General features: G+C 44.7%; 1 protein-coding gene across 1 annotated transcript; it reads left to right on the plus strand.

Annotated features, from left to right (window-relative positions):
* Positions 1-6,380: 6,380 nt before the first annotated feature.
* LOC311127930 (uncharacterized protein) lies at positions 6,381-19,305 on the plus strand. The gene is made up of 9 exons (XM_084159831.1): positions 6,381-6,614; positions 7,509-7,687; positions 14,820-14,924; positions 15,117-15,266; positions 15,483-15,722; positions 16,250-16,625; positions 16,822-17,063; positions 17,497-17,672; positions 17,979-19,305. Exons 1-9 carry the CDS (start codon positions 6,494-6,496, stop codon positions 18,865-18,867), a joined length of 2,478 nt encoding a protein of 825 aa, XP_084015957.1. The 5' UTR covers positions 6,381-6,493; the 3' UTR covers positions 18,868-19,305.
* The last annotated feature ends 1,562 nt before the right edge of the window (positions 19,306-20,867 follow it).

Raw genomic sequence — 20,867 nt, forward strand, 5'->3', positions numbered from 1 at the left:
TGTCTTAGTCTAATAAAGGACTCTGTTAGGATGGGGTGACGTTGTATCCAGTTCTGGGTCAGCTTGATTTAAGGCACTGCAGGTTCACAAACCTTTACATAACAAATAAATCAGGTATTGCACAAAGTGGTTTGGAAGTTAAGGTTATTTATTTTGTGATCGGATAATACGCACATTAACTTGCTCAGCCTGATTATCGTGAATAATAGGCATCATCAATAATTTCAATCAACACATTTCCTTTCAGTAACAGGGCCTCCTGTAGCTCAGTTGGTAGAGCATGGCGCTTGCAACGCCAGGGTTGTGTGTTCGATTCCCACGGGGGGCCAGTATGAAAAATGTATGCACTCACTAACTGTAAGTTGCTCTGGATAAGAGCGTCTGCTAAATGACTAAATGTAAAATTAACTGCGTCATTATTACAGCTTTCCAAGGGCTCAAGTGTGTACGATGAAGCAGAGCTGGCTCAGCTAGCACCGGATTTTGTAATGGGCGTATACTCTGTGATGAACATGCACAGCATTTCGACATTACAAGTTGTATGGATTGACCTCAAACGCCTCTACTATATGGGTGGTGGTTCCCATTAGTTTAGCTAGCTAGCCTGCTAGCTAACTGTTCCCAAAGACAGCACAGTGTGAAGATAGGCAGAAACTGCTTCTCCAATAGAAATCCCTGATATTGTAGGTGATGTCATGGCAACATTTGCTAGCTAAACTCACGTAGAAACCAATATAAACCCTGGATTGCTGATGCTATGTATTGGCCATTGAGAGGCTTTGAAGCCACCAGTCGGCCATATTGGCACTCCCCAGGAGGTGCAGTCCTCCATAGGAATGAATGGAATTCTACAGTATTTCAATTACATGTATTTTGTTGTTATAGTGGGGACAGTAACATTAGTACTCTCTAAAATATATAAATAGATGCATATTTTTATTTATTTATTTTATTTCACCTTTATTTAACCAGGTAAGCCAGTTGAGAACAAGTTCTCATTTACAACTGCGACCTGGCCAAGATAAAGCAAAGCAGTGCGATAAAAACAACACAGAGTTACATATGGGGTAAACAAAACATAAAGTCAAAAATACAACAGAAAATATATATACAGTGTGTGCAAATGTAGTAAATTATGGAGGTAAGGCAATAAATAGGCCATAGTGCAAAATAATTACAATTTCGTATTAACACTGGAATGATAGATGTGCAAAAGATGATGTGCAAATAGAGATACTGGGGTGCAAAATAAATAACAATATGGAGATGAGGTAGTTGGATGGGCTAATTACAGATGGGCTGTGTACAGGTGCAGTGATCGGTAAGGTGCTCTGACAACTGATGCTTAAAGTTAGTGAGGGAGATAAGAGTCTCCAGCTTCAGAGATTGTTGCAGTTCGTTCCAGTCATTGGCAGCAGAGAACTGGAAGGAATGGCGGCCAAAGGAGGTGTTGGCTTTGGGGATGACCAGTGAGATATACCTGCTGGAGCGCATACTACGGGTGGGTGTTGCTATGGTGACCAGTGAGCTAAGATAAGACAGGGATTTGCCTAGCAGTGGGTTTGGCGACGAATATGTAGTGAGGGCCAGCCAACAAGAGCGTACAGGTCACAATGGTGGGTAGTATATGGGGCTTTGGTGACAAAACGGATGGCACTGTGATAGACTACATCCAATTTGCTGAGTAGAGTGTTGGAGGCTATTTTGTAAATGACATCGCCGAAGTCAAGGATCGGTAGGATAGTCAGTTTTACGAGGGCATGTTTGGCAGCATGAGTGAAGGAGGCTTTGTTGCGAAATAGGAAGCCGATTCTAGATCTAACTTTTGATTGGAGATGCTTAATGTGAGTCTGGAAGGAGAGTTTACAGTCTAACCAGACACCTAGGTATTTGTAGTTGTCCACATACTCTAGGTCAGACCCGCCGAGAGTAGTGATTCTAGTCGGGTGGGTGCAAGCAGCGTTCGGTTGAAGAGCATGCATTTAGTTTTAATAGTGTTTAAAAGCAGTTGGAGGCTACGGAAGGAGTGTTGTATGGCGTTGAAGCTCGTTTGGAGGTTTGTTAACACAGTGTCCAATGAAGGGCCAGATGTATACAAAATGGTGTCGTCCGCATAGAGGTGGATCCGAGCATCACCAGCAGCAAGAGCAACATCATTGATATACACAGAGAATAGAGTCGGCCCGAGAATTGAACCCTGTGGCACCCCCATAGAGACTGCCAGAGGTCCAGACAACAGGCCCTCCGATTTGACACATTGAACTCTATCTGAGAAGTAGTTGGTGAACCAGGCGAGGCAGTCATTTGAGAAACCAAGGCTATTTAGTCTGCCAATAAGAATGCGGTGGTTGACAGTGTCGAAAGCCTTGGCCAGGTCGATGAAGACGTCTGCGCAGTACTGTCTTTTATCGATCGCGGTTATAATATCGTTAAGGACCTTGAGCGTGGCTGAGGTGCACCCATGACCAGCTCGGAAACCGGATTGCATAGCGGAGAAGGTACGGTGGTATTCGAAATGGTCGGTGATCTGTTTGTTAACTTGGCTTTCAAAAACGTTCGAAAGGCAGGGCAGGATGGATATAGGTCTGTAACAGTTTGGATCTAGAGTGTCACCCCCTTTGAAGAGGGGGATGACCGCGGCATCTTTCCAATCTCTAGGGATCTCAGACGTTACGAAAGAGAGGTTGAACAGGCTAGTAATAGGGGTTGACAATTTGGGCGGCTAATTTTAGAAAGAAAGGTTCCAGATTGTCTAGCCCAGCTGATTTGTAGGGGTCCAGATTTTTCTGGGGGGGGGGGGCATGGGCAAGTTGCAGCAGAGGATGCGGAGCTGGTTGCCGGGGTAGTGGTAGCCAGGTGGAAAGCATGGCCAGCAGCAGCAAAATGCTTGTTGAAATTCTCGATTATTGTAGATTTATCGGTGGTGACAGTGTTTCCTAGCCTCAGTGCAGTGGGCAGTTGGGAGGAGGTGCTCTTATTCTCCAAGGACTTTACAGTGTCCCAAAACTTTTTGGAGTTAGTGCTACAGGATGCAAATTTCTGTTTGAAAAAACTAGCCTTTGCTTTCCTAACTGATTGTGTATATTGGTTCCTGACTTCCCTGAAAAGTTGCATGAGTCTCCTGAGTGGCGCAGTGGTCTAAGGCACTGCATCGCAGTGCTAGCTGTGCCACTAGAGATCCTGGTTCGAATCCAGGCTCTGTCGCAGCCGGCCGCGACCGGGAGACTCATGGGCGGCGCACAATTGGCCCAGCGTCGTCCAGGGTAGGGGAGGGAATGGCCGGCAGGGATGTAGCTCAGTTGATAGAGCATGGCGTTTGCAACGCCAGGGTTGTAGGTTCGATTCCCACGGGGGGCCAGTATAAAAATATATATATATGTATTCACTAACTGTAAGTCGCTCTGGATAAGAGCGTCTGCTAAATGACTAAAATGTAAATGTATATCGTGGGGGCTGTTCGATGCTAATGCAGTACGCCACAGGATGTTTTTGTGCTGGTCAAGGGCAGTCAAGTCTGAGGAGAACCAGGGGCTATATCTGTTCTTAGTTCTGAAATTTTTGAATGGGGCATGCTTATTTAAGATTGAGAGGAAAGCACTTTTAAAGAACAACCAGGCATCCTCTACTGACGGAATGAGGTCAATATCCATCCAGGATACCCGGGCCAGGTCAATTAGAAAGGCCTGCTCGCTAAAGTGTTTTAGGGAGCGTTTGACAGTGATGAGGGGTGGTCGTTTGACTGCAGACCCATTACGGACGCAGGCAATAAGGCTGAGATTCTGGTTGAAGACAGCGGAGGTGGATTTAGAGGGTACATTTGTCAGGATGATATCTATGAGGGTGCCCATGTTTACAGATTTTGGGTTGTACCTGGTAGGTTCGATAATTTGTGTGAGATTGAGGGCATCTAGTTTAGATTGTAGGTTGGCCGGGGTGTTAAGCATATCCCAGTTTAGGTCACCAAGCAGTACAAACTCTGAGGATAGATGGGGGGCGATCAGTTCACATATGGTGTCCAGGGCACAGCTCGGGGCTGAGGGGGGTCTGTAGGAAGCGGCAACAGTGAGAGACTTATTTCTGGAAAGGTGGATTTTTAGAAGTAGAAGCTCAAACTGTTTGGGCACAGACCTGGATAGTATGATAGCCTGCAGAGCTCTATCTCTACAGTAGATTGCAACCCCACCCCCTTTGGCAGTTCTATCGAGACTGAAAATGTTGTAGTTGGGGATGGACATTTCTGAATTTTTGGTGGCCTTCCTAAGCCAGGATTCAGACACTGCTAGAACATCAGGGTTGGCGGAGTGTGCTAACGCAGTGAATAACTCAAACTTAGGGAGGAGGCTTCGGATGTTAACGTGCAAGAAACCAAGGCTTTTACGGTTACAAAAGTCAACAAATGATAACGCCTGGGGAGTAGGAGTGATACTGGGGGCTACAGGGCCTGGGTTAACCTCTACATCACCAGAGGAACAGAGGAGGAGTAGAATAAGGATACGGCTAAAGGCTTTAAGAACTGGTCTTCTAGTGCATTGGGTACAGAGAAAAAAAGGGGCAGATTTCCGGCCGTTGTAGAATAGATTCAGGGCATTATGTACAGACAAGGATATGGAAGGATATGAGTACAGTGGAGGTAAACCTAAGCGTTGGGTAACGATGAAAGAGATAGCATCACTGGAGGAACCGATTGAGTCGGTCTCCGCGTGTATGGGGGGTGGGACAAAGGAGCTGTCTAAGGCAGGTTGAGCTGGGCTGGGGGCTCTACAGTGAAATAGTACAATAAGAAATAACCGAAACAGCAATAAGCAAGACATATTGACATGGGAGAGAGGCATAAAGCAATCACAGGTGTTATTCGAGACCGCTAAGACAACAGCTGGTAATGGCGAGAAAGTTTGGGCTGAGGCTAAACATTAGCAGGATATAGTCCGTGTAGCCATTTGATTAGCTGTTCATGAGTCTTATGGCTTGGGGGTAGAAGCTGTTAAGAAGCCTTTTGGACCTAGATTTGGCGCTCCGGTACCGCTTGCCGTGCGGTAGCAAAGAGAACAGTCTATGACTAGGGTGGCTGGAGTCTTTCACAATTTTTAGGGCCTTCCTCTGACACCGCCTGGTATAGAGGTCCTGGATGGCAGGAAGCTTGGTCCCAATTATGTACTGGGCCGTACGCACTACTCTCTGTAGTGCCTTGCAGTCGGAGGCCGAGCAGTTGCCATACCAGGCAGTGATGCAACCAGTCAGGATGCTCTCGATGGTGCAGCTGTATAATTTTTTGAGGATCTGAGGACCCATGTCAAATCTTTTCAGTCTCCTGAGGGGGAATAGGCTTTGTCGTGCCCTCTTCACGACTGTCTTGGTGTGTTTGGACCATGATAATTTGTTGGTGATGTGGACACCAAGGAACTTGAAGCTCTCAACCTGCTCCACTACAGCCCCGTCGATGAGAATGGGGGCGTGCTCGGTCCTCCTTTTCCTGTAGTCCACAATCATCTCTTTTGTCTTGATCACGTTGAGGGAGAGGTTGTTATCTTGGCACCACACGGCCAGGTCTCTGACCTCCTCCCTATAGGCTGGGAAAAGGGAGAGGTTGTTATCTTGGCACCACACGGCCAGGTCTCTGACCTCCTCCCTATAGGCTGGGAAAAGGGAGAGAGTTGTTATCTTGGCACCACACGGCCAAGTCTCTGACCTCCTCCCTATAGGCTGGGAAAAGGGAGAGGTTGTTATCTTGGCACCACACGGCCAGGTCTCTGACCTCCTCCCTATAGGCTGGGAAAAGGGAGAGGTTGTTATCTTGGCACCACACGGCCAGGTCTCTGACCTCCTCCCTATAGGCTGGGAAAAGGGAGAGGTTGTTATCTTGGCACCACACGGCCAGGTCTCTGACCTCCTCCCTATAGGCTGGGAAAAGGGAGAGGTTGTTGCCTAGCTTCCACATGGGTGAGACATTCTTGATGTAGCACCTTTAATAAATGATTTTCTAAGATAAAATATTTTTGATGATGGTAAGGGTGTGCCAAGATGGAGGCACAGTGGCTTCAACACCGCCCCTATAGGTCATTAATGTAAATATAAATCATTGGTAGAAAAAATAGAGATAGATAGGACTCATCTTTATTTCTGTGCCATTATAGCGACAGCATGGGCAGCGCCATTGAGGCTACAACCCATAGGGATCCCCACCCAGTTGACTACTTTGAAAACATCAAAATTGGCGTAACATTGTGGAAGCCCTTAATGGCCTGTTGGCCACTAGAGGCCTCTATCGTTCTCTATGGTAAAAACACGTCCGCGGGTTAAACAATCGTCTCGCGCCGAACTGCGCATTGACGTCTCAAACCCCAACCCCCGGCCTGGTCGGTCTCGCAAACGTTGCCAGAAGTCTCGCGATGTTGTGCTTCTGGGTTTAGAAACTCTGTGCTGGTACTTAGCTAGCTACATTATTTGAATGTTTACGTGACTGTTTCTCTGCGTTGGTAGCAGATAATAAGCAAAAATGAGCAACGAAGCGGTCTTTGAAACAATTGAAGAGGTCAATAAGCATATCTCACACGTCGAAGAGTCAACCTGTGTGAAATATATTTCTTACCGTGTGGACAAGCGCTTCAATGACCAAGGTAAGCTAGCTAGCAAGCTATAGAGCGTCACAGACAGCCAGATATTGTACCGGATGTATAAATGTGAAGCATCCGGTTGGTGTTTCCACTCACTACCAAACATGGTGATGAGAGGAAGCCCAGTGGCCGGCAGTGGAAGAACATGGAGCGAGATTGATTTTGGTCAACGTTCTGCTAATTTTCTCATTGATTAAACATTTGATCTCCAGACAGTTTTCAAAACTATAATCTGTAACAAACAGAGTGGACTGCGTTTTGTAGACCCCTTTGCCAAAGTTTTATAAAATGACATTGTTTAGAAGGAGTGCAAGGGCGAATTGAGTTATTGCACAAGCGCACTTCACAGAGTAGTCGTTCCCTAACGGAAATATGCAAATAAATGTTAGAACGCGCCAATAGGATAGCACTAGCTCGTGCTTGGCTCCGCCCACCTCCTTGCTTGTTCTGCTCACTATGATTCATTTTCTCCTATTGGAAACAATCTTGGGTTAATTATAAAAAATCTTTGAGTGTTGCAAACTTGCATTGATCAAGCTACAGACAGTGCAAACAATCACCAGAGTGACTGGCTATATTTTAGCCCTTCTATACTATTTAGCTACCTACATTGATTGATTATTATTCTTACATAGCTAGTGATGTATATTCTGCAAACTACTGGGATGTATTCATTAGTCAGAAACAGTTTACTCCAAACATAAAATGTTTTGCAACAAAAACAAGAGTTTATTTTGGACAAATTCAGGTAGGTCCCGCCCCATTCCGTTTGCTCTGTTTGCTTCTATTTGGTACCTAGACAGTAAATGGTTTCCGTTGCAAAACGTTTTGCAGCAGAATCCGACTAACGAATACACCCCTGGACTCATGGCTCTTTCAATGTGTTCTGCAAAACAGGTTGGAAACCACAGGACCACAAGAACAGGCTATACTGGGAATGGAAGTACGGCAAGGGTACTCCCTGTATCCCCTTTGACGGCGTGCCCTTCGTGTTCATCGGACACAAGCTGATGGGATGCCACCGGGGCCGGGCAAAGTGTGGAATCAAGAAGAGGCAGGAACTTGAGGATCAAAGGGTGCTAATATCTATGATATTCTGAAACAGCTTTGAAGTGTTCCATGTAAATTATTAGGATGTATTGTGCATCTGAACCTGGAGCAAATTCATTACGACACACCATAGCAAATCTTTTCAAAACATTGTGCAATGGAAAACGGAAAATAGCTTTTCTTATTGGAGTTCAGGTTGTCCCACCCTATTTCAGGAAATGTTCTTCCATATAGTGCCTAATCAAATCAGATTTTATTGGTCGCATACACATATTTAGCAGACGTAATTGCAGGTGTAGCGAAATGCTTGTGTTCCTAGCTCCAACAGTGCAGTAATATCTAACAATTCATAACAATACGCACAAATCTAAAAGTAAAAGAATGGAATTAAGAAATATATAAATATTAGGACAAGCAATGTCGGAGTCCAGAGTGTGTGTGTATGTATGTGTGTGTGTGTGTGTGTGTATATATATATATATATATATATATATACACACACTACCAGTCAAAAGTTTGGACACGCCTACTCATTCAAGGGTTTTTCTTAATTTTTACTATTTTTTACATTGTAGAATAATAGCGAAGACTTCAAAACTATTGAATAACACATATGGAATCATGTAGTAACCAAAAAATAGCCACCCTTTGCCTTGATGACAGCTTTGCACACTATTGGCATTCTCTCAACCAGCTTCATGAAGTTGTCACCTGGAATGCATTTCAATTAACAGGTGTGCCTTCTTAAAAGTTAATTTGTGGAATTTCTTTCCTTCTAAATAAGTTTGAGCCAATCAGGTGTGTTGGGACAAGGTAGGTTGGGTATACAGAAGAAAACCCTATTTGGTAAAAGACCAAGTCCATATTATGGCAAGAAAAGCTCAAATAGGCAAAGAGAAACGACAGTCCATCATTACTTTAAGACATGAAGGTCAGTCAATCTGGAAAATGTCAAGAACTTTTCTTCAACGTTTCTTCAAGTGCAGTCGCAAAAACCATCAAGCGCTATGATGAAACTGGCTCTCATAAGTACCGCCACAGGAATGGAAGACCCAGAGTTACCTCTGCTGTAGAGGATACGTTCATTAGAGTTATCAGCCTCAGAAATTGCAGCCCAAATAAATGCTTCACAGAGTTCAAGTAACAGACACGTCTCAATATCAACTGTTCAGAGGAGACTGTGAATCAGGCCTTCATGGTCGAATTGCTACAAAGAAACCACTACTAAAGGACACCAATAGGAAGAAGAGACTTGCTTGGGACAAGAAACACGATCAATGGACATTAGACCAGTGGAAATGTGTCCTTTGGTCTGGAGTCCAAATGTGAGATTTTTGGTTCTAACCGCCGTGTCTTTGTGAGACGCAGTGTGGGTGAACGGATGATCTCCGCATGTGTAGTTCCCACCGTAAAGTATGGAGGAGGAGGTGTTATGGTGTGGGGGTGCTTTGCTGGTGACACTGTCTGTGATCTATTTAGAATTCAAGGCACACTTAACCAGCATGGCTACCACAGCATTCTGCAGCAATACGCCATCCCATCTAGTTTGGGCTTAGTGGGACTATCATTTGTTTTTCAACAAGACAATGACACGACACACCTCCAGGCTTCTTCTTTTACCAAGAAGGAGAGTGATGGAGTGCTGCATCAGATGACCTGGCCTCTACAATCCCCTGACCTCAACCCAATTGAGATGGTTTGGGATGAGTCAGCTGTCATCAAGGCAAAGGTTAACTATTAGAGGAATCTCAAATATAAAATATATTTTGATTTGTTTAACACATTTTTGGTTACTACATGATTCATATGTGTTATTTCATAGTTGTAATGTCTTCACTATTATTCTACAATGTAGAAAATAGTAAAAATAAAGAAAAACCCTTGAATGAGTAGGTGTTTCCAAACGTTTGACTGGCACTGTATATACAGTGCATTCGGAAAGTATTCAGACCCCTTCCCTTTTTCTACATTTTGTTACGTTACAGCCTTATTCTAAAATGGATTAAATAAAAAAAATGTCCTCATCAGTCTACACACAATACCCCATAATGACAAAGCAAAAACAGGTTTTTAGACATTTTTGCAAATGTATTACAAATAAAAAACAGAAATACCTTATTTACATAAGTATTCAGACCCTTAGCTATGAGACTCGAAATTGAGCTCAGGTGCATCCTGTTTCCATTGCTCATCCTTGATGTTTCTACAACTTGATTGGAGTCCACCTGTGGTAAATTCAATTAATTGGACATGATTTGGAAAGACACACACGTCTATATAAGGTCCCAAAGTTGACAGTGCATGTCAGAGCAAAAACCAAGCCATCGGGTCGAAGGAATTGTCCGTAGAGTTCCGAGACAGGATTGTTTCGACGCACAGATCTGGGGAAGGGTACTAAAAAATGTCTGCAGCATTGAAGGTCCCCAAGAACACGGTGGTCTCCATTATTCTTAAATGGAAGAAGTTTGGAACCACCAAGACTCTTCGTAGAGCTAGCCACCCGGCCAAACTGAGCAATCGGGAGAGAAGGGCCTTGGTCAGGGAGGTGACCAAGAACCCGATGGTCACTCTGACAGAGCTCCAGAGTTCCTCTGCGGAGATGGGAGAACCTTCCAGAAGGACAACCATCTCTACAGCACTCCACCAATCAGGCCTTTATGGTAGAGTGGCCAGACGGAAGCCACTCCTCAGTAAAAGGCACATGACAGCCCGCTTGGAGTTTGCCAAAAAAGCACCTAAAGGACTCTCAGACCATGAGAAACAAGATTATCTGGTCTGATGACACCAATATTGAACTCTTTGTCCTGAATGCCAACCGTCACGTCTAGAGGAAACCTGGCACCATCCCTACGGTGAAGCATGGTGGTGGCAGCACCATGTTGTGGGGATGTTTTTCATCGGCAGGGACTGGGAGACTAGTCAGGATTGAGGGAAAGATGAATGGAGCAAAGTACAGAGAGATCCTTGATAAAAACCTGCTCCAGAGCGCTCAGGACCTCAGACTGGGGTGAAGGTTCACCTTCCAACAGGACAACGACCCTAAGCACACAGCCAAGACAACGCAGGAGTGGCTTCGGGACAAGTCTCTGAATGTCCTTGAGTTGCCCAGCCAGAGCCCAGACTTGAACCCGATCAAACATCACTGGAGAGACCTGAAAATACCTGTGCAGCAATGCTCACCATCCAACCTGACAGAGCTTGAGGATCTGCAGAGAAGAATGGGTGAAACTCCCCAAATACAGGTGTGCCAAGCTTGTAGCGTCATACCCAAGAAGACTTGAGGCTGTAATCGCTGCCAGAGGTGCTTTTTGCACTTTTGGCATATTTATGCAGTTTGGCCGGGCGGCCAGGTCTAGGAAGAGTCTTGGTGGTTCCAAACCTCTTTCATTTAAAAATTATGGAGGCCACAGTGTTCTTGGGGACCGTCAATGCTGCAGACCATTTTTGGTACCCTTCCCCAGATCTGTGCGTTGACACAATCCTGTCTCAGACCTCTACGGACAATTCCTTCGACCTCATGGCTTTCACTCTGACATGCACTGTCAACTGTGGGACCTAATATAGACAGGTGTGTGCCTTTCCAAATCATGTCCAATCAATTGAATTTACCACAGGTGGACTCCAAAAAAGTTGTAGAAACATCTCAAGGATGATAAATGGAAACAGGATGCACCTGAGCTCAATTTCTAGTCACATAGCGAAGGGTCTGAATACTTATGTAAATAAAGTATTTCTGTTTTTTATTTTTAATACATTTGCTAAAATTTCTAAACCTATTTTCGCTTTATCATTATGTTGTATTGTGTGGATTGATGAGGAATAAGGCTGTAACATACACAAAATCAGAAGGGGATCAAATACTTTTTTCCCTCACTGTATGTGTGTGTATATATATATATGTGTGTATGTGATGTATGGACATTATGGACAGTATGTGGATAGAATATTTAGTATATCTGTAGAATACGTAGGATAGAATAGTGTGTATATATACAGCAAAAGTTGAATAGGATGGCATTGACTAGAACACAGTAAAATACAGTATATACAGCACCAGTCAGAAGTTTGGACACACCTACTCATTCAAATTTTTTCTTCTTTATTTTTACTATTTTCTACATTGTAGAATAATAGTGAAGACATCAAAACTATGAATTAACACAAATGGAATCATGTATTAATTAAAAAAGTGTTAAACATTATATTTGAGGTTCTTCAAAGTAGCCACCCTTTGACTTGATGAACAGCTTTGCACACTCTTGGCATTCTCTCAACCAACTTCACTTGGAATGCTTTTCCAACAGCCTTGAAGGAGTTCCCACATATGCTGAGCACTTGTTGGCTGCTTTTCCTTCACTCTGCGGTCCGACTCATCCCAAACCATCTCAATTTGGTTGAGGTCGGGGGATTGTGGAGGCCAGGTCATCTGATGCAGCACTCCATCACTCTCCTTCTTGGTAAAATAGCCCTTACACAGCCTGGAGGTGTGTTAGGTCATTGTCCTGTTGAAAAACAAATGATAGTCCCACTAAGCCCAAACCAGATGGGATGGCGTATCGCTGCAGAATGCTGTGGTAGCCATGCTGGTTAAGTGTGACTTGAATTCTAAATAAATCACAGACAGTGTCACCAGCAAAGCACCCCCACACCATAACACCTCCTCCTCCATGCTTTACGGTGGGAACAACACATGCGGATATCTTCCGTTCACCCACACTGCGTCTCACAAAGACACGGCGGTTAGAACCAAAAATCTCTAATTTGGACTCCAGACCAAAGGACACAATTCCACCGGTCTAATATCAAGTTATTGTGTTTCTTGGCCCAAGGAAGTCTCTTCTTCTTATTGGTGTCCTTTAGTAGTGGTTTCTTTGCCTGATTCACACCGTCCCCTCTGAACAGTTAATGTTGAGATGAGTCTGTGACTTGAACTCTGTGAAGCATTTATTTGGGCTGCAATTTCTGAGGCTGGTAACTAATGAACTTATCCTCTGCAGCAGAGGTAACTCCGGGTCTTCCGTTCCTGTAGCGGTCGTCATGAGAGCCAGTTTCATCATAGTGCTTGATGGTTTTTGCGACTGCACTTGAAGAAACTTTCAAAGTTCTTGAAATGTTCTGTACTGACTGACCTTCATGTCTTAAAGTAATGATGGACTGTTGTTTCTCTTTGCTTATTTGAGCTGTTCTTGCCATAATATGGACTTGGTCTTTTACCAAATAGTGCTATCTTCTGTATACCCCCCCTACCTTGTCACAACACAACTGATTGGCTCAAATGCATTAAGAAGGAAAGAAATTCCACAAATTAACAGGCACACCTGTTAATTGAAATGCATTCCAGGTGACTACCTCATGGAGCTGGTTGAGAGAATACCAAGCGTGTGCAAAGCTGTCATCAAGGCAAAGGGTGGCTATTTGAAGAATCTCAAATATAAAATATATTTTAATTTGTTTAACACTTTTTTGGTCAGTACATGATTCCATATGTGTTATTTCATAGTTTTGATGTCTTCACTATTATTCCACAATGTAAAAAATAGTAAAAATTAAGAAAAACCCTTGAATGAGTAGGTGTGTCCAAACTTTTGACTGGTAGTGCACAGTCGTGGTCAAAAGTTTTGAGAATGACACAAGTATTGGTCTTCACAAAGTTCGCTGCTTCAGTGTTATGATATATTTTTGTCAGATGTTACTATGGTATACTGAAGTATAATTACAAGCATTCCATAAGTGTCAAAGGCTTTTATTGACAATTACATTAAGTTTATGCAAAGAGTCAATATTTGCAGTGTTGACCCTTCTTTTTCAAGACCTCTGCAATCCGCCCTGGCATGCTGTCAATTAACTTCTGGGCCACATCCTGACTGATGGCAGCCCATTCTTGCATAATCAATGCTTGGAGTTTGTCAGAATTTGTGGGTTTTTGTTTGTCCACCCGCCTCTTGAGGATCGACCACAAGTTCTCAATGGGATTAAGGTATGGGGAGTTTCCTGGCCATGGACCCAAAATGTCGATGTTTTGTTCCCCGAGCGGCTTCTTTGCTGCCCTTCTAGACACCAGGCCATCCTCCAAAAATATTTGCCTCACTGTGCGTGCAGATGCACTCACACCTGCCTGCTGCCATTCCTGAGCAAGCTCTGCACTGGTGGTGCCCCGATCCCGCAGCTGAATCAACTTTAGGAGACGGTCCTGGCACTTGCTGGACTTTCATGGGCGCCCTGACGCCTTCTTCACAACAATTGAACCTCTCTCCTTGAAGTTCTTGATGATCCGATAAATGGTTGATTTAGGTGCAATATCCTTGCCTGTGAAACCCTTTTTGTGCAAAGCAATGATGACGGCACGCGTTTCTTTGCAGGTAACCATGGTTAACAGAGGAAGAACAATGATTTCAAGCACCACCCTCCTTTTAAAGCTTCCAGTCTGTTATTCTAACTCAATCAGCATGACAGAGTGATCTCCAGCTTTGTCCTCGTCAACACTCTCACCTGTGTTAACGAGAGAATCACTGACATGATGGCAGCTGGTCCTTTTGTGGCAGGGCTGAAATGCAGTGGAAACGTTTTTTTGGGGATTAAGTTCATTTTCTTGGCAAAGAGGGACTTTGCAATTAATTGCAATTCATCTGATCACTCTTCATGACATTCTGGAGTATATGCAAATTGCCATCATCAAAACAGCAGACTTTGTGTAAATTAGTATTTGTGTCATTCTCAAAACTTTTGACCACAAATAAGTAAAAACTGTATGTAAACATTATTAGTGACCAGTGATTCCATGTCTATGTGTATAGGGCAGCAGCCTCTAAGGTGCAGGGTTGAGTAACCGGGTGGTAGCCGGCTAGTGACATTGACTAAGTTCAGGGCAGGGTGCTGGGTGGAGGCCGGCTAGTGATGGCTATTTAACAGTCTGATGGCCTTGAAATTGAAGCTGGGATTCAGTCTCTCGGTCCCAGCTTTGATGCACCTGTACTGACCTCGCCTTCTGGATGATCGTGGGGTGAACAGTCCGTGGCTCGGGTGGTTGATGTCGGGTGGTTGATGTCCTTGATGATAATGAATACGACCCTGGTTTCATCAATGCTTCTAGGTAGTTGTGGGGTTCACAACCAATCTCAACAATTATATTCTTACCTGCCACTCATTTTGGTCTTTCAGGCAAAAGATGGCAAGGAAAAAAGAAACCTGTTGCTGAAAACCAAGAAGGTAGCATGTCCTGCTGTGTTCACAATCAGCCGCATTGTCAAGTTCCCTGGATTCAAGGTACCGGTGAAATAATGTGTGTATATGTTTATTATGTTACACCAGTGATCACGCACCTCAGACTAGTACACTTAATTCTATCTCTGTGTGTGTGTGTGTGTGTGTGTGTGTGTGTGTGTGTGTGTGTGTGTGTGTGTGTGTGTGTGTGTGTGTGTGTGTGTGTGTGTGCGCACTCGTGCCACACTGCATCAGTTGGAGAAGGACACATCACGGTTGAGGAGGGTCATGTCTATTTCCATCAAACAAGCTCTCCAGACAGACCCAGCCTCGGTGCCGTGGAAGATACAGTATTTCCTCAAAATACCCAGTGTCACTGACCACAAGGGCCATCCAATTGGCAAGGTATTACTATACTATTACCATGGGATATATTGCATTGGACTCTCTTTAGGCTACATATCAAGTATCTGTAAGCCTTTATGTCCGTTCGGTACACAGATGTAATAAAACCTTAATCTCTTAAAATTCCCTGAAGAATACAAGTATCTAACCCTGTAACAGTGGTTAGGGTTATTTTCTCCCTACTTAACAAACGCCACTCTCTCCTCGCTCCCTCAGGGTGCAGATCAGGTGGACGACAGGGTCAAAGGTTACATCCGAGCGTTGGTGCAGCAGGGGGTGAGGAAGGTGAAGGAGGTAAAGAACCAGATGGTCCAGTACGTGCGGACGGAGCTGTTCCGAGACACGACCCCGCCGCCGCTGAGGCGCTTCTTCCCCACAGAGAAAACCATCCATGCCGTCATGGCTCAGGTCATCGCGGAGGAACACTACAGCAAAATAGACCTGGTCAACCTGCTGGTGAGAAGGCTGCGCTGTGCTCCATCTACAGTCGTGGTCAAAAGTTTTGAGAATGACACAAGTATTGGTCTTCACAAAGTTTGGAGTATATGCAAATTGCCATCATAAAAATTGAGGCAGCAGACTTTGTGAAAATTAATATTTGTGTCATTCTCAAAACTTTTGACCACGACTGTATCCCACATGTTCAGCAGATATTTGGATTGTCTTCTTAGATAAGACCTTTGGGGCTTGTGGTGTTAGCTGTATGTTTCAATGCAATTTACGAATATTTGGGATTGTTTAAGGCCATGGAAATATCACTGGTGTAGTTTAGAATAAGACAGTGACATGCTATAGCAAAAGTCAAGGTTCACTTCCATATATAAAGCTCACGTTGGAGCAAAAAGGAGTTTGGTTAGCACTTAAATAGTTGAAAGGATGCAGAAGTTGCACCTCAGCTATTAACCATGTACAGCTATTATGATTACCAGCTCTGTGACCCTAACATGACCCCAACTTTGGTTTTACTCTGTCTCCCCCCTTAGACCCTGGCAGAGAATTGGAAGGCGGAAGCTCCTAGAATCAACTTCCTACTTAGGGTCCAATCAGAGAGCGAGAACCTGTTGCTGTGCTACCAGACAGACTGGCAGCGGCGGCTGCTCCGGCAGTATGGCAAGGAGGTGTGCTTCCTGGACGCGGCCTACAAGAGGACGCGCTTCCCCCTGCCACTCTTCTTCCTGTGCGTGCGCACCAATGTGAGCGTGGCGCCCGTGGGCCTGTTCGTGGTGCAGTCGAGGAGCGCCGAAGCCTTGGGGGAGGCGCTGGGGGTGTTCAGGCAGTGGAACCGGGGCTGGAGCCCAGCCTACATCCTCACTGAACACTGCCCTGTGGAGATGAAGGCGGTGGAGGCCGCATTCACAGGTGAACAGTGGTGAGGTTTTAATGTTAGCTATGAGGTGGGAAAAGCAAGTTAGCTCCATAATGTGCTCTCAACACGGTTGGCTTTGAAAAGACTTGTTGGTCAAGAAAAGGTTTAAACTGTTACAGTCTTTTAAGTACTAGAGGATGATGGGGTTAGAGTTAGCTAATTATGGACTATTTCACATTCCAATCTCAGGTGCTCAGGCAGTCTTCAGCGATCACCTGCGGGAGAGGACCTGGACCAAGTGGCTGAGCAACCGGTCCCGAGCCATCACCAACCAGGAGGGGATCTTTGATATGATGAAGGCCATCGCTGGAGCCCTTACCAGAGAGCAACACCAGGGGGCAGTAGAACGACTACAGCAGAGCCCCATCTGGCTGGAGAAGAGACAACTCTTTAAGAACTGGTTCACTAACAAGTGGCTGTCAGAGGAGAAGGTTTGTAGTGCACATGTCAATTAATGACATCACAGGGGCAATAGGGTCAGGTCCTGGACCTGCTCTGTCTTCACCTGCGTATTAATGAAGGTCAGAGTGGTTAGACGGAAAGCAGATCTCAGACCTGTGCTTAGAGGTGCTTTCATCCTGAAGCAGACAGCATGTTTAAACCATATATACTGTATGTAGACAGTAGTCTGTAGCAGTAACAAGTGTGTTATGTTTTTGCTAGCTATTTAGTCATTTAGCGGACGCTCTTATCCAGAGCGACTTACAGTTAGTGAGTGCATACATTTTTTCATACAGCTATATCCATGATACGGTATCTAGCTATAGATCCATAATATGCTAGCTATAGGTCCATAATGTGCATCCTAGTCTAATGATGGTGCATACAGAGGTTAGTGACATGCTGCTGTTTTTGTTCATTCAGAGATGGGCGAACGCTGTGAGGGTTGATATTGTCAACTTTGTGTCTGTGGTGAACGGAGGTCTGGAGATGCAGAGCGACTTTTTCACACATAACAACATGAAGGTCCATAAAAAAGACACCCTGAGCCAAATGCTGCAGTTTGTTGTTGATGACTACTTCCCACCGATGCACCAAAGGTAAGTCCGTTTTAGAATAGGATTCACTGTCATTTAGAATGGTATTCGCTGTCAAAAGTGGTCTTCTGTTGAGATATCTGCAAAATGAATGGAAGATAGGCATCATATAATTTCCAGATTTGCGGTGCTCATCTTTTCCATTCATTTGGGGTTAAGATGTGTTGCTTGTTCTGCACAACCAATGGCATAGGATCTTGACATTAGACTACTTTTTAAAACTTTTATTTAGGAGTGTAATGCCCCTTTAATGTAAGTGTTATGATGTTTGGTCAATCTAAAAACCTGCTACACTCCCTGAACCTGCAGGTACATAGACCTCAACAGCCAGTCCTCCGGCGAGTACAGCCTCAACCCCACTGCGCCTCCGTTCCTGTGGCATCGCCCTTTGGGTGTGGTGGCCCTGGTGATGGACAACATGTCTGCCGCCCTGCAAGACTCCGACATTGTGGTGGAGCAGGCCAGTGACGCCGCCAACGGCACCTTTCGGGTGAAGAGTGGGGCAGAGAGCACGGCGGGGCAGTCAGGGCGGTCCTACACGGTCAGCTTCGGTTCAGAGGCCACCTGGCCCTCCTGTGAGTGTGAGGTGTGGAGGGACCAGCGCCTGCCCTGTGAACACTTCTGTCACGTCTTCAGGTCTGAGCCTAACTGGACCTGGGAGCACCTCTGTCCCAAATACAGGGACCACCCTCTGCTCACTCTGCATTCACACACCACAACGGAGGAGGAGATAGAGGAAGCCCTCAATGGTCTAATGCATCTCTCCCCAGCTTCCCCAGTCTCTCTTCAGTGGGATGGGCCTGAAGAAACAGTGCCACTGGTGCAAACTCCTCAAACTCCACAGTTACAACTGCATAGCATACAAACACAGTGGGTGGCCCCACAGGCTTCACAGGGTCCGCGGGAGAGGGAGGAACTGCAGAGGGAGGAACTGCAGAGGGAGTGTGTGGCCAAACTCAAATCCATCATGGAGAATGTGAGCGGGATCAACAACATTGACCACCTACAGGAGCTCAGGCAGAAACTGGACGTTCTCCAGGCTCAGAGTGAGACCATGTTGGATCAGAAGGACGCTGGCGTCAAAACAGTGCCCACCCCCAAGGGCAAGAGAAAGAGGGCAGGGGTGGAGATTATCGTGGCCATGCCAAAACGCATCAAAGTGCTCTCCCAGATTGATGTAGAAAATGTTCAGAAATAGCTTTTTTCCAAAGAGGGAAAATAATCTATCAGGTTGTCGCTCTTATTTCTTGGGAGAAGTACGAAGAACTCTTTGTTAGGATGTCGTCACGTTGTATCCAGTTCTGGGAAGCATTTGGCTGCTTGTTCACAAGGGTTAGCTTGATGTACGGCGCTGCGCAGGTTCACAAACCTTTCCATAAATTAATAAATCCAGACAGTCCAGACTATTTAGAAATTAGCCAAGTATCTCAACTCCACGCTGATTTCATCTGCGGAGTTGAGTGGAGACTAGAGTTTTTGGAGTGAATCTCCCAACTCCTTCGAGTTGCTGTACAATCAATACTTCAAAATTGTACATTCTTAAACCCTTACCATGTACCTAATTTTGTCCTCTGTTGCTTTCTTTATTTGCTGAAATCCATACCCTTTTAATAAAAAGTTAATCAAATACAACCACCGACTGTTTCCTCGTTTAAATTCAATTGGCACATTTGCGCTGAGTTGCCATGTTAGAGCAACAGCCAGTGGCATCATGTCCATAGGGCGCACAAAAACATGTGACCCCTCAGATTTTTCCTTTATTTTTTATTTTTTTGGGGATATTAAATTAAAAAACGGAACTTCAGTTTTAAGCCCACGTTTTATCATAATTATTTATAAAAAGATCTGTCAGTGTTATTTTGCATCGGGAGCAGACTGAATGGACCAGGCAAAGAGTACCCCCCTCCCCCATTCTACCTAGTAAGTGGTTGCTTCCAAGGTGCACAAAGCTAAGAGATGCCTAGGCAGGACACAAGATACTCTAGCGCGTGCAGTATCATCAGTAGAGGAGGAAAGAGAGTATAGAGCAGTGGAGGCCGACCAGATGTACCCTGGTCGGCCTTCAACTTGAGTCACTCAATGTGAAGGGGCAGCACTGAGCTAGCCTGCAACGTCACATCCTGGAGTAGTTCAAACTGTGCATGTTATCAAATACAGTACAGTATGAAGATAAGCAGAAACTGCTTCTCCAATACAAATCCCCGATAACGCTTGTAGATGATGTCATGGCAACGTTGGCTAACTAAGCTCATGCGCAGAAACAGTCATCGGGTCTAACGGTCGTGCAGGCCGTGAAATCAAAGGCACTCCTTCCATATAAAGTGTTTTTGGACGAAAATGTTAATGTATGCCGTTTGTCATTTTCACGAGGTTGCAGTAATAACTTGTTCAACTACTTAAGATATTGGCTCGAATCTAGGTTGAGCCTTTACATTTCGAGAAAATTAACAACTAATGAATAATTTTTCACTTCACTCATTTACTTATCAAACCCCGGCCTGGTCTGCTTGGTCTGTTTTGCAAGTCTGGGGATGTTGCGCCACTGGGTTTAGAAACTCTGTAATGTTATGTCTCCATGAGACACCATTTTAACCGACTTAATTTGGCTTCAATGTGCTATTGAGTCTTCACATAGGAATGAATGGTGTCACGTGATCGATGGCTTTGTCCATTCATATATACAGTCATTGGTGTAGAGCAGGGGTCCAGAATTACAGTACCAGTCAAAAGTTTGGACACACCTACTCATTCAAGGGTTTTTCTTTATTTTTACTATTTTCTACATTGTAGAATAATAGTGACGACATCGAAACTATGAAATAACACATATGGAATCATGTTGTAACCAAAAAAGTGTTAAACAAATCAAAATATATTTGATATTTGATATTCTTCAAATAGCCACCCTTTGCCTTGATGACAGCTTTGCACACTCTTGGCATTCTCTCACCAGTTTCACCTGGAATGCTTTTCCAAAAGTCTTGAAGGAGTTCCCACATATGCTGAGCACTTGTTGGCTGCTTTTCCTTCACTCTGCGGTCGAGCTCATCCCAAACATTCTCAACTGGGTTGAGGTCGGGTGATTGTGGAGGCCAGGTCATCTGATGCAGCACCCCATCACTCTCCTTCTTGGTCAAATAGCCTTTACACAGCCTGGAGGTGTGTTTCGGGTCAAAACAAATGATAGTCCCACTAAGC

This window comes from Coregonus lavaretus (genome assembly GCF_964263955.1).
Source record: "Coregonus lavaretus genome assembly, chromosome: 4".
In the NCBI taxonomy this organism is placed as follows: domain Eukaryota; kingdom Metazoa; phylum Chordata; class Actinopteri; order Salmoniformes; family Salmonidae; genus Coregonus; species Coregonus lavaretus.